The sequence below is a fragment of the Chanodichthys erythropterus genome, chromosome 12 (assembly GCF_024489055.1).
Source record: "Chanodichthys erythropterus isolate Z2021 chromosome 12, ASM2448905v1, whole genome shotgun sequence".
Classification (NCBI taxonomy): domain Eukaryota; kingdom Metazoa; phylum Chordata; class Actinopteri; order Cypriniformes; family Xenocyprididae; genus Chanodichthys; species Chanodichthys erythropterus.
This window is the reverse complement of record NC_090232.1, coordinates 10,666,395-10,679,936: the sequence shown is the minus strand read 5'-3', so window position 1 is coordinate 10,679,936 and position 13,542 is coordinate 10,666,395. Positions and strand designations below refer to the sequence as shown.

Sequence of the window (13,542 nt, the reverse complement as noted above, 5' to 3'; positions counted from 1 at the left end):
TGTTTTGCTCTAACCTCTGCGCTTCCGCGTTCGTCATTGCATCATGCGTCGGGTCAGGGGATACTCTTCCACCGCAAATTGATGTTACCCACCATAAAATCTTATCCACCAGAGCTGTGTGGTTTATTTTTATGATGGATGGAAGCACTTTTTTTAATTCAAAATTGGGCCCCCCATTCACTGCCATTATAAAGCTTAGAAGAGCCCTGATATTTTTAAATATACCTGAAAGAAGATAGTCATATACACCTAGGATGGCTTGAGGGTGAGTAAATCAAGGGATAATTTTCATTTTTGGGTGAACTAACCCTTTAAATGCAAATAAGGATAGACTCAGCAAGAAAAAGTACATGTGTAAGTGGGTAGGTGTTTGTGTCGGTACCTATGCGCCTCAGAGTGACAGATAGGATTTATCGTTCCACTGAATCAAATCATTTCGTTTTCGCAAGGCCATTATTTCATGCAAATCGCTGGAAGAGGGTCTTAGAGAGGAATGCTTTATGTCTGCATGTATTAGAACTGCATGAACTGTCATCTAAAGCCCAGTGTGAATACAAAATCCTGAGATAAGGACAACCGGCATTAGTAAAACACCTGACTTCAATTTCTTTCGTGAGATTCAATTCAAATAAGTTTATTTACAAAGAACATTTGAGCCATTATCTCCATTTTCAACCACTAGCACAAATAAATTGCGAATTACACAACATTCAAAAATAATTTGAATGTATCACAGCACAATTTGGTCGGCATCAACCAAAGTTTTGGTACATAATGTAGCCTATATACAAGTCTCTTTTTGTTTTTAAATGTAAACACATCTGTTAATACAAACACTTGCAAGTATGACATTTCACAAAAACAGATCCACAAATATACGTTTATAAGTACTGTATGTTACATTGAAAATGGTTTGCAGAGCAAAAATTTGTTGTTAGCCTTTTCTCAAACTATGCCAGCTAAAAAGCTCATGTAAATATAATGATTAAAATCTCATATAAATAAAGCTGGCTGATCAACACTAGCGGCTGTTTTTGTAACACCCTCACACAAACACATTTTGATGTGTGAAATAAGATCCCTGAAGAAAAACTGGACTGCTGATTTTGTTGACTTTGTGTGTTTGTGCTGCATTTGGAACATAAAAGAAAAAGTCAACTAAATAATTAGGCACCACTTGACTATTTGGCGTTCTGACTCACAGTAACCTTTCTCTTGTGAAGAAATGTTTCAGTAGCGGCATGCTGATAATTGCCACAGACTATAAGTTTGAAATAAATTGTAGGCCTATATTTTTACACTGTCCCAGAAAGACGCGAAGTGATTCATTGAAAGGACTATTGGTCCAAAATCACACTCATATATTCTGATCATGATTTTATCATGATTTTCATTCTGTGTGTTGGGCAAACTGCTTGATGCTATAAACTTGCTGCATCATACTTGGTTGGCACAACAGTAATGCACATGCATATTTCTCTGAAGCCATTTAAGAAGCTATTTTGAAGCCATTCATGTCAACATTAAAAGTCCTAGCAGTGGAGTTTTTTCTCATCAGATGAATGTCTGGTTATGCATTACAGATGTAATTCCTATGAGTGGACTCATGTAAACAGTCCTTTTCTGGTACCTTTGTATGTATCTTGTGAATGTTTGACATTATTAGCTTTTACATGGTCAGTTTTCAAATCTACAGTTTTTGGTAACACTTTACATTAGTTAAACATTAGTTAATGTATTAACTAACATGAACTAACAATGAGCAATACATTTGTTACTGTATTTACTAATCTTCGTTAACATTAGTTAATGAAAATACAGTTGTTCATTGTTTGTTCATGTTAGTTCACAGTGCATTAAGTAAAGTTAACAAGATTTTAATAATGTATTAGTAAATGTTGAAATTAACATTAACAAAGATTAATAAACGCTGTATAAGTCCAGTTCATTATTAGTTCATGTTAACTAATGAACCTTATTGTAAAGTGTTGCCCAGTTTTTACATGTTTATCCTATGTAATGCCTCTTAGACCTCCATTGTAAATTGTAGTTTTTACATGCTGAAGAACATGTCCAAATTATTTTCTATGGCAAGAAAGCTTTTAACTACTATTAAACCCAGAATATTCCTTGAACACAAATGACACTATCAACATTTAATGCTGGTATATCTTATTAACAATTCTCAATTCACATCCCAAATTGAAGTGAGATCCACACAGAAGCCCACAATGCTAATTAAATGAGGCATTTTCATTTCCTGCAGACAATGTAGGTTAAAAGGAGTAATTTGGTACATCAGTGGGCAGGCATGTCCCTTCCATGTCAATAGAAATACATCAGAAATCCCATAACTTGTATGAGTCATCAATTTTTGCAGCTTTGCGATCGATTTTCTTTCAGGAAATTGGAGAACATAGGGAAATATTTTCATGTTGGTAGATTAATTCCTATAATATACATATTGTGTGTCAGATATTTAGATATATAAATAGATTTGCCATGTAATTACATTCATCTGGCATGGTGATTGTAAAAGTGACAGCTTTACAGAAGAGAACAGCATACAGTAGAAAGCATATTTCCGTTACAAATGTTGTTTTTTCCTTTTTTTTCTGCTGTCATATTTGCACATTACTAAGGTGAAGTTTTTAAAAAGTGAACTAGCAAGTGAACAATACACTTTGATCCATCAGGTACTGTCAATGATAACTGTGCTGTATTTTAGATTAAACACATTCCTAATAATTTAATATGAAAAGTACTGAATTGACAGAATGTCCCTCAAGGTTTTAATGGAGAGGATAATACAGATCTATGTGTTGAAACATTCATACCGCAGGGATAGAAACATCTCCCTGTCTTTGTGCTGTTGTTAGTCTAAAGGAGTGCCGGCACACTATTCCTCGGTGCAAATTACTTTCAGCTGAAAGGAGATGCAATTTGCTGTTAACAATTTCCAGAACCATTTGAGTGTTCGACCTGCCTGTAAGTCCACACGAGATGATGGCTGCTTACAGATTACAGAGCCATTGTGAGGTTGAAGATCTAAGGTGCACAAATTCATTCACCCAAAAGTCATCATGATGAGGAACTTTATTCCATGATAAACAAAACTGCGTACAGTCATCCTTCCTATGAATGGAGTCATTTTCCAGGTATATTGTTTAAAATGTTCTTTTTTCAAGTATATATATATATGGGAGATTATATACCTCCCACTCAGTCACCTCATAGATCTTGCGGAAGATGCACTGATGAAGATGATGAGAATCTGTGCTCTTTTATTGAACTTAGTTCACAATGCAGAATTTAGCTAGGTCACACTGTTGCGAAGATGCCACCAGCACAATTTCATTTAACATCGGGACATGGATAGAAAGACCTTGAGTATACAGTAGAGTGAAATAAAGCACTTTCAAACTCCATTCCCACAGTGTGGTGTAAACCAGCATAGATGGGAAACACCATGATGACAAGCAGATCAGCCATGGCAAGGTGTGCCAACAAAAAATTAGTGATGTTATAAAGTGTCTTAAATTTGGAGACCACATAAATCACTAAGGAGTTGTGATGAATCCACCAGGATGAATCCTTGACAGTGCTAAGTTCACATCAGAAATCCTTTCTGTATCCTCACCTAAACCATATAAATGGAAAGAAACACAGTTTAGACCAACAGACAGACAGACAGATAGATAGACAGACAGACAGACAGACATTTGGTTTACTGTTGTCACCTCAGACATCTGTTGCATTGAGATGTGTCGTCACCATATCTTGGGCTTCCAGAGCCTTTTTTGGTTTGCTGCGAACCCCTGGGGCAGCCTGGCCCTCGGCGTGCAATAAATCAAGCCGTTCCTTGCAACGAAAGACTGCAACAAAGGCGCTGCGGTAGTTACGGTTCATCCAACCATACACCAGAGGGTTGGCGAACGTCGAGCACATGGCCACAATGTGGAAAACAGTGTAAAGAAGCCGGAAGTCCTTCATGTCCAGCACGCTGTGGTCAATGTCAATGGCGAGCTGGAAGGCGTGAAAAGGCAACCAGCTGACTGCAAACACCACGACCTGCAACAGACAGGGGGAGAGGTTATCTGCATGCATGCTGCATCACGACTGGTCAAGCTGCCATTAAAAGCCTGATCTACATGCTGGTCTAATTCTCTATTTATAATATTGGCTACTATAACCTCTTTCAAAATAACCATGAAGAAAATAGCTCTAAATATTTGGGTTACAGAAGACTGCTTCTAATGTGGAAATGCTCTTGGGAAATATACATGCTGTTCTAGCAGTCCTGGCTCAAGGAAATAAAAAGAGAAAATACACACAATCTAAAAAGTCTTTGTTGTGAACATCAGAACTCATCTACTGTAGAAATCCAGGTTTTAAATTTGATAATGATAGGCTGACATAATGGCAGATGCAGGTGATATTTGGCCATGTAAAGAATATTGGAACGCTTTCAATAATCTTGAGGGTGAAACTCTAAAAAAGTAATGAATTACTAGCTACTAGTTACATCTTTAACAGTGTAATATTACTGTACTAATTACTCTCTCTAAAATGTATTGCATTACTCATTACTAATTGTGGCCTAATGATTAAAGAGTCAGACTTGTAATGCAGAGGTCGTGGGTTTGAGTAATTAGATAGATAGATAGATAGATAGATAGATAGATAGATAGATAGATAGATAGATAGATAGATAGATAGATAGATAGATAGATAGATAGATAGATAGATAGATAGATAGATAGATAGATAGATATTGGCAGGGTATGTAGGTGGGGGAGTAAATGAACAGCACTCTCCTCTGCACTCATTACCCACAACTGAGGTGACCTTGAGCAAGGCACCTAACCCCCAATCGCTCCACGGGCGCCACAACAAATGCACTTGGATGGGTGAAATGCAGAGCACAAATTCCACGTATGGGACACCATACTTGGTTACATGTCACTTTCTAAATAACTAAATAAAAAGTAATTTCAGTTGAACAATACAGGGATAGACATGAAACTGTTGTTTTAATTCTTTCAAATAAATAACATAAAATGTCATAAACTATTGTTGAACTGGTCAAAGTATTTAAAGGGAGATGATTTCATTAAAAACATACATTTTAAGATTAGACGTTAAATTTTGATGTTAAATCAATTATTGTTTTATATACAGAATTGTTCTATAGTCTATACAGTAGTTCATTACATCAGAAGTAACTGTAATTAAATTAAATAACAATTGAAAGTTCAAAACAATTAAGAATCCCTTACTTTACTTTTTCAAGGGAAAAGTAATTAAATTACAGTAATTAGTAATGCATTAGACCCAACACTGATCTTGACAAATATCAGCCTTTCCCTAATCTATAATATATATTCTACTACAGTATAACATATACAGTATAATTATATATATATATATATATATATATATATATATATATATATATATATATATATATATATATATATATATATATATATATAATCCATATGATTTGAGTAGTTTAGTCAAATTTTCTGAAGAGACTGGATTGTTTTATATAATGAACAGATTGAATTTAGGCTTTTATTCAATATAAACATTGATCAACGAACATAAACAGAAGCTCAACTGAAACTGCTTGATGTGCGAGAACAAACCTCTCTGAAAAATTGGACTAGACTCAAATCATATGGATTATTTTTACGTTCTCTTTATGAACTTTTTGAAGCAAGAATGTGGTAGTTGCGTAGCTGTCTGTGGGACAGAAATTGCCCAGATTTCATTACAAATATCTTCATTGTGCTTTGGAACGACATGAGGGTATGACAGAAATTTCATTTTTAGGTGAAAATTAACATTAAGAAGCCAAACTGAGCACCAAAATCAGTATATTATAATGATTTCTGAAAGATCATGTGACACTGAAGAAGACTGGAGTAATGATGCTGAAAATTCAGCTTTTTCCATTACAGGAATTAATTACATTTTAAAATATATTCAAATAGAAAACTTGTTATTTTAAATTATAATACTATTTCACAATATTTGTGAAAATATACCGCTTTTACCTTAATTTTGATCAAATAAATGCAGGCTGGAACCTCAAACTTTTGAATGGTAGTGTGTGCATATAGTATAATTTATTTATCTGCATTATATCGGCCACCCAGGTCTATAGCCATAAAAAGACATTATAAAAACTCATTTTGGTCAACCACTAATTACTCATTGTTTATATTAAGAGGCTTTTTGCTGTCTTCAACATGTGAAATGTTAAAATGATATAAAGATGCAGGAATATGACATAATATTCACTCAGAAAAGCTGGGAACTGTACCCACCATGGTTACCAGCATCTTGGTGGTCTTGCGTCGGCGATGATGCCTGTCGTTGCGACCAACTGGGCTGACATGATTGCGGAGTTTACTCCAGATACGGATGTAGGCAAAAGAGATGATTGCCAGAGGCAATACATATTGCAGCAGCAGCGTGGAGATCCTGGAGAAAGAAAACACAGCCGTCACCGATGTAAGTGCAGCTTAAGAGTGTCATTATGCCATTGTTAAAGATGCTTTCAAAAAACATGTACTCTTGTTCCAAAATTAAACAAGCCATGACTCATTTTAGCTGTAATTTATCTGTTACAGAACAAACAATGCTTTCAACAATAAAAACAGAGAGTAAATCTATGAGCAAATACAGCAACCTTGAATCAAAATCTAAATAATTCACAAAGTTTCAGGTGTTCAAAATCTATCTGGTGCCTGTTTACACAAATATCAAAGTTTAAATCATCACAAATAAGTATATTCATCTAAAATATATGCAGATCTTTGTGCTTTCAGTGCAATCATGAAACACTGACACTTGATAAATGAACACAGCATACATTTTCAGCATCTTGAGGGCATGAGGAAACTGTAATAATGGCGTTCATTAAAATATGCATGTCTGATACTCACGAGTATAGAGTGCTGTCTGTACTACTGTCAGGCCATTTCTCTCCACAAACCTCAATGGAGTCATCTGGAGAAAGATCTACAATCCCGTACTCTCTGAATATGGCCAGTGGGCTCGCCAGGATGGCGCTTACTACCCAGGTGATGGCAATGACCAGAAAGCAGGTGTCCTTTGACATTCGAGTGTCTAGGTGGTAAACAATGCATCTATGCCGGTCCAGTGCAATTACATTTAATGTAATTGTAGAGACGTGGACGGCGAGACCTTGAGCGTACGGCAGAGTGAAACAAAGCACTTGTCCAAACTTCCATTCCCTGAGGAGAGTGTAAGCCAGCGTGAACGGGAGACACAACGTGTTGACGAGTAGATCGGCCACGGCTAGGTTTGCGATGAAGAAGTTGGTGACGGTACGAAGTGTCTTAAATTTGTAAACCACATAAATCACCAGAGAGTTCCCCACAACGCCCAAAAGGATGATGGTAGAGTATGCCAAAATCAGAACCACCTGGACCCCGAGAAGCTTGGTGCTGTCTCCCAGCTCTAGCAGAGGATGATTCAGAGTCATGTCAGATGAATCCTCTCCAATGGCCAGGTCTTTGCTCCCAGAGGAGCCATTGATTAAACTGAGGGAATCCATTTATCACATGGCCATGCAATATTATAGAGAAAGACCTGAAAACACAGGTTTGAACTGACATTAGGAATCCTTTCAGGATTAAAACCATCCAAGCAGAGATGGATGGATGGATAGATAGATACATACATACATACATACATAGATATTTAGACAATAAAATGCACAGGACAGAATAAACATGCAAAAATTCACACAAAATGTATCAAATTGACATTTATTATACATAGCGAACAGTTTGGCCTGTTTATCGCGATATTGTTTATCAAGATATGTTAGCATTAGGCTTGAAGAACTAATCAGTGTTTTTAGAAATCATTCCTTAAATAATAGTAATAAGTAAAACTTATTATACTGTAGTAAATAAAAAAAAATAACATATACCCTCACCATATACGAAAGTATAAACATTAAAATTGAGCCTATTTCGAATTTACATGCATACCAAACTTACAAGTGTCTACCGGATAGTATGAATCTCTATCCCAGGCGATTAATGTTTCATATCCTCTCAGATAGAGTCTGTCAGAAAAAGAAAAAAAAATATCCTGGCGTGACCATATTCTTTTATTTCCAACAGCGAAAGAAGGAGTATCAACTTCTTCTGAGGCAAGTTGCTAGGTCACTTTCATTAAGGTAAATGTACTCGGCGGGTTAAGAACTCATTACGCACGGCTTGCCTGCGCTCGAGGACACTCCAGTATCTTTATCTGAGAGATAAATAGGCAAACGACAAAACCATTATCACCAGGAGACATAAACACACACCGGAGTCCGTGGAAACTTCATGGCACACTTCCCAGGACATGGACAACGACGGCGAAATGGTCCGTGAAGGAGCGCACGAGGCGCACTGCATAAACGAAGAAATTGCGAGGTGTATAAATGTTCGTAGCATGTATTATTAATGCCCGTTTCAGGGAAATGATGAAAATACGTGTTTGGACTACCAATGAATTATATTGAAATGACTTACCAGTGCCAAGGCAGCGCATTCACCTCACCGTCTCCAATAATACGTCATGCGAGTCAGGATACATCACCATCAGTTAAATTGAGATCTTTAGAAATGTTATGTAGCTATATCTATATGTTGACAAAAATAAACAAGTACAAGTTCCTTTCTGTTTTCTTTTTCAGTCAATATGTTTTCCTGAAAGAGAGACTGAGTTTCAGGTGAGGTGGGCTGTGGAGCTCAACCGTCTCTGACGCTCGCGACTGAATTACATCCATCCTCACAAGCCAAACCCACAAGTTCAGAGTTCTCGATAGGGAAGAGAGGGAGAGGGATGAATCACGGTGGCTAGGTTCAGTTTAATGAAAGAAAAAAAATATCTATGCATGCTTTATGATTTTTATTAAACTGCACCACTGAATAAAACAATAGGCTACAACCACCAAGTTAACAGCATTAAACAATGTGCTCTACGTCGCAGTTTCACATCATTTATTGAATGCAGTTCCTTTTGGTAAAAACAATGTCAGGAAGAGAAATTTGCTGAATTGCGATTGTAATAACACAGGTTATGCATTCTGGGCAATGATGTGTTCTTCCACCCTGTTCGAAAGTATATAGGTCCAATAAATCTAATCAAACTTCATACTTTAGAGCAGTTTTAAATATCCCAAAACTTACAAATAAGATTCTATCAAGCCGTCATTCACAGTCTGTCTTAAAAAAAAAAAAAAAAAAAACTCTAAAGTTAAAAAAGTTACAAATTACAATAATGTGAATTTGTACATTTCAATAATTTTAGTTACTTCAAATGTGAATTGCAATTCTGCATCCTGTTTGCTATCTCAATTCAAATTCTCAATTCACTGCTGAATTCAGGACATGCTCCAGTGTTCTGTCATTATTTAAAACACCCCCATTTCTTGTGTTCCATGGAATTTTGTAGAATTTCTTTAGACTGATGTCCTATGGTCACAGTGTGAACATTCTTCAAAGCATCTCATTCTGTTTCACAGCAGAAAGAACATGGGTTTGGAATGACATGATGCTAAGTAAATGATTTTTCATTTTTGGACAAACTATTACCCAGTAAGCGCGACACATTTGGAAATCTCCCACTGTTCAAGCACACTGTTGTAGATACAAAGGCAATTAACGGGCATTTGCAAATTTTTAATGTTTGCATGTTTAAATATGTACATACTTGTTAAATAAGTGGACACAACACTGTGCGGGGGAGTCATAAAAATGCTCGCATTCACTTTTTTGACTGAGCCTCTCATATTTGTTCTGACTAACAGATGAAGCCCTCAAGTCAGAAACATTGACTCTAATGGTGTTTTTATGGCTAATAAAGTCTGTCCATCATACTGTGTATGTACTAATTATGCTGAATACTGCTAACTATTGATGCATGCTGAAATATCTTGTCATGAAATATCACATTAATTTTCTGCCCAGATGCATTTTTGTAAACTTCTGTCATACCAATAAACAAACTAGGCCGATATATATATATACATTAAACTCTTTTCATAACATATCTAATTGTGTGTGCATGTGGTTGTGCCTGAAAAAAGTGTGTGCTTCCATGCATTGTATTTTAATATACTTATGCAGCAAAAGGGTCACAGTTGGCCGAGGGTATACGGCTGTGATGTATTGGCATATACTGTGTGTGTGTTTTGCCATGTTTCTGTGCTTTAGTCTTAGAAAATGTGTGTTTTTAATATATATACCAAGCAGCAGTGTAAAAGCTGTCTATGAGAGTTTGGCTGTGATGTATTATGTGGGTTTAATGATGGAGATTAGACCAGCCTTTTGCACAGCCTTTCACAGCAGTGAGCTGCTCTCCAATTCCTCTTATCGTTGCACCATCAGATGTGTGATAAAGAAAAGTAGAGAAATGAAAAATGCTGTTCTGTTCTTCTTAAACTGGCTAATATAGTTGCATCTTTTAGCCTTAATTTTCTGCCTAAAATAATGCCAAAACGAATGCGTTTCATCTAAATCTTATGTCTAGCCACACATACACGCACACACATGCACTGTATATACAGTGGGTACGGAAAGTATTCAGACCCCCTTAAATTTTTCACTCTTTGTTATATTGCAGCCATTTGCTAAAATCATTTAAGTTCATTTTTTTGTACACACAGCACCCCATATTGACAGAAAAACACAGAATTGTTGACATTTTTGCAGATTTATTAAAAAAGAAAAACTGAAATATCACATGGTCCTAAGTATTCAGACCCTTTGCTCAGTATTTAGTAGAAGCACCCTTTTGATCTAATACAGCCATGGGTCTTTTTGGGAAAGATGCAAGTTTTTCACACCTGGATTTGAGGATCCTCTGCCATTCCTCCTTGCAGATCTTCTCCAGTTCTGTCAGGTTGGATGGTAAACGTTGGTGGACAATCATTTTTAGGTCTCTCCAGAGATGCTCAATTGGGTTTAAGTCAGGGCTCTGGCTGGGCCATTCAAGAACAGTCACGGAGTTGTTGTAAAGCCACTCCTTCGTTATTTTAGCTGTGTGTTTAGGGTCATTGTCTTGTTGGAAGGTAAACCTTCGGCCCAGTCTGAGGTCCTGAGCACTCTGGAGAAGGTTTTCGTCCAGAATATCCCTGTACTTGGCCGCATTCATCTTTCCCTTGATTGCAACCAGTCGTCCTGTCCCTGCAGCTGAAAAACATCCCCACAGCATGATGCTGCCACCACCATGCTTCACTTCTGGGACTGTATTGGACAGGTGATGAGCAGTGCCTGGTTTTCTCCACACATACCGCTTAGAATTAAGGCCAAAAAGTTCTATCTTGGTCTCATCAGAACAGAGAATCTTATTTCTCACCATCTTGGAGTCCTTCAGGTGTTTTTTAGCAAACTCTGTGTGGGCTTTCATGTGTCTTGCAGTGAGGAGAGGCTTCCGTCGGGCCACTCTGCCATAAAGCCCCGACTGGTGGAGGGCTGCAGTGATGGTTGACTTTCTACAACTTTCTCCCATCTCCCGACTGCATCTCTGGAGCTCAGCCACAGTGATCTTTGGGTTCTTCTTTACCGCTCTCACCAAGGCTCTTCTCCCCCGATAGCTCAGTTTGGCCGGATGGCCAGCTCTAGGAAGGGTTCTGGTCATCCCAAACGTCTTCAATTTAAGAATTATGGAGGCCACTGTGCTCTTAGGAACCTTCAGTGCAGCAGAAAGTTTTTTGTAACCTTGGCCAGATCTGTGCCTTGCCACAGTTCTGTCTCTGAGCTCTTCAGGCAGTTCCTTTGACCTCATGATTCTCATTTGCTCTGACATGCACTGTGAGCTGTAAGGTCTTATATAGACAGGTGTGTGGCTTTCCTAATCAAGTCCAATCAGTATAATCAAACACAGCTGGACTCAAATGAAGGTGTAGAACCATCTCAAGGATGATCAGAAGAAATGGACAGCACCTGAATTAAATACATGAGTGTCACAGCAAAGGGTCTGAATACTTAGGACCATGTGATTTTTCAGTTTTATTTGAGTTGAAGATGATCAGTGAATAACAACTTAAAATTTTGACATGTTCCTCACATAACACTGTCACCTGACATCAGAAGAATTGTAATATTGTACACAAGCCATATGGACCACTTTTATGGTGCTTTTATAGTTTGACCTTTTATCTGATCTCTCTGTGTTAGCCCCACTCTCTCTGCTTCTCCTCATCCGCCCTTTGTACGAGTTCAGAAGAAAAGCCTGGAGCCCAGTTACTTCCAACCCACCTCTCTCTCCCTCTCTCACTTGCAAGTATACAGAGTAAGGAGCGCAAGATAAATACACAACTCTATTTGGGAGGGATGTACTGTATATCCTCTATACTCATATATAGTGAGGCTATCTGTCATTTGACATTTTGATGTGCTTGCACAGCAAGTCCAATATCATGATGTATACCGGTATATAGAAGATACATTGCTCAGTTGCACAGAGTAATGAAATCCTGGAAGATATGAATATTCCTGCAAAGGAAGGACTTTATATGGATAAAACTGTGTACAATGCTAAATTTCAAGGAAAGCAGTTTGGCTAAATTATGTGACAGATTTTACTTGGTGATAATGATGACAGAGGGAAATTATTTTTGATATGCATGTGAAAAAAGTGAAGTCCTCGTGTTTTTCTCTTTGTATCACTGGACGGGGCAAATATGATTCAAAATAGACAGGGGTTTCAACTTCTGATTGTGTATCCTTGAGTTTTTAAACATAACAGCTGTAGTTATAATGGTTGAAAGTAAAATGGAAAAGGTCTTTGACCTGGTTTTCGTCAATTGATCAAAAGCAATATCAAGCAGTCTTTCATTCACAGCATCTTCAACTCTCTTCATTCAAACCCTGCTGACTGGAAAACTGATTTTAATCACTTCTGACATGACCGTGGCTTTGTGTGTGTGAGTATGTGTGTGTGTATTTGTTCGCAGGTTAGAAGAGTTCAAGCATGTGTTAGCACTGACACATCTGATGTGACCCGTGCTGGCAACACAGGCTCACACGCACATCATATATATGTGTGTGTATGTGTGTGTGTGTGTGTGAGTGTGTATGTGTGTGTGTGAGTGTGTGTGTGTGTATTGGAAGGATGACATAAGCGCATGTTTGTATGTGAGTGAATCACCAGCAACAGAAGAAAGTTTTAAACCAGACAGAATATTTAGTTGATTAGCAAAAAAACTAAAATTTCTGGTCACTTCCTGCTGTTGTTTAAAAATAATATCAATAAAAATATGTAATTTTACATTCATATTTTATCCAACCTAGGCTCACTGGAAAAAAAAACAAAAAACGTGTGATGCATTTTTACCTACTTTTTTTCATGAAACATATCAATTTACTGCATTTCCAGCTGAAATGAACACTAGTGGCAGTAAGACACCAATAACTTTTATTCCTTTTCATACAAATTATGATTACAGTGGATTACGAATACTATGTTATGACCTCAAAATAGTTTTGCCATAGGCATGATTTA

The 13,542-nt window shown here is 37.2% G+C and overlaps 1 protein-coding gene across 5 annotated transcripts; it reads right to left on the bottom strand.

Annotated features, from left to right (window-relative positions):
• Positions 1 to 658: 658 nt before the first annotated feature.
• npy2rl (neuropeptide Y receptor Y2, like) lies at positions 659 to 8,777 on the bottom strand. Of its 5 annotated transcripts, none has more exons than XM_067403699.1 (6): positions 8,565 to 8,777; positions 8,357 to 8,441; positions 6,957 to 7,626; positions 6,336 to 6,492; positions 3,741 to 4,071; positions 659 to 3,640 (listed from the first exon to the last, which is right to left on the bottom strand). In XM_067403699.1, the coding sequence occupies exons 3-5, from the start codon at positions 7,589 to 7,591 to the stop codon at positions 3,742 to 3,744; spliced, it is 1,122 nt and encodes a 373-aa protein (XP_067259800.1). In that variant the 5' UTR covers positions 7,592 to 7,626; positions 8,357 to 8,441; positions 8,565 to 8,777; the 3' UTR covers positions 659 to 3,640; position 3,741. The 5 variants fall into 5 exon arrangements, with proteins under 5 accessions (XP_067259800.1, XP_067259799.1, XP_067259798.1 ...); XM_067403698.1 differs by lacking the exon at positions 8,357 to 8,441 and adding an exon at positions 8,043 to 8,110; XM_067403697.1 differs by lacking the exon at positions 8,357 to 8,441.
• Positions 8,778 to 13,542: the final 4,765 nt, after the last annotated feature.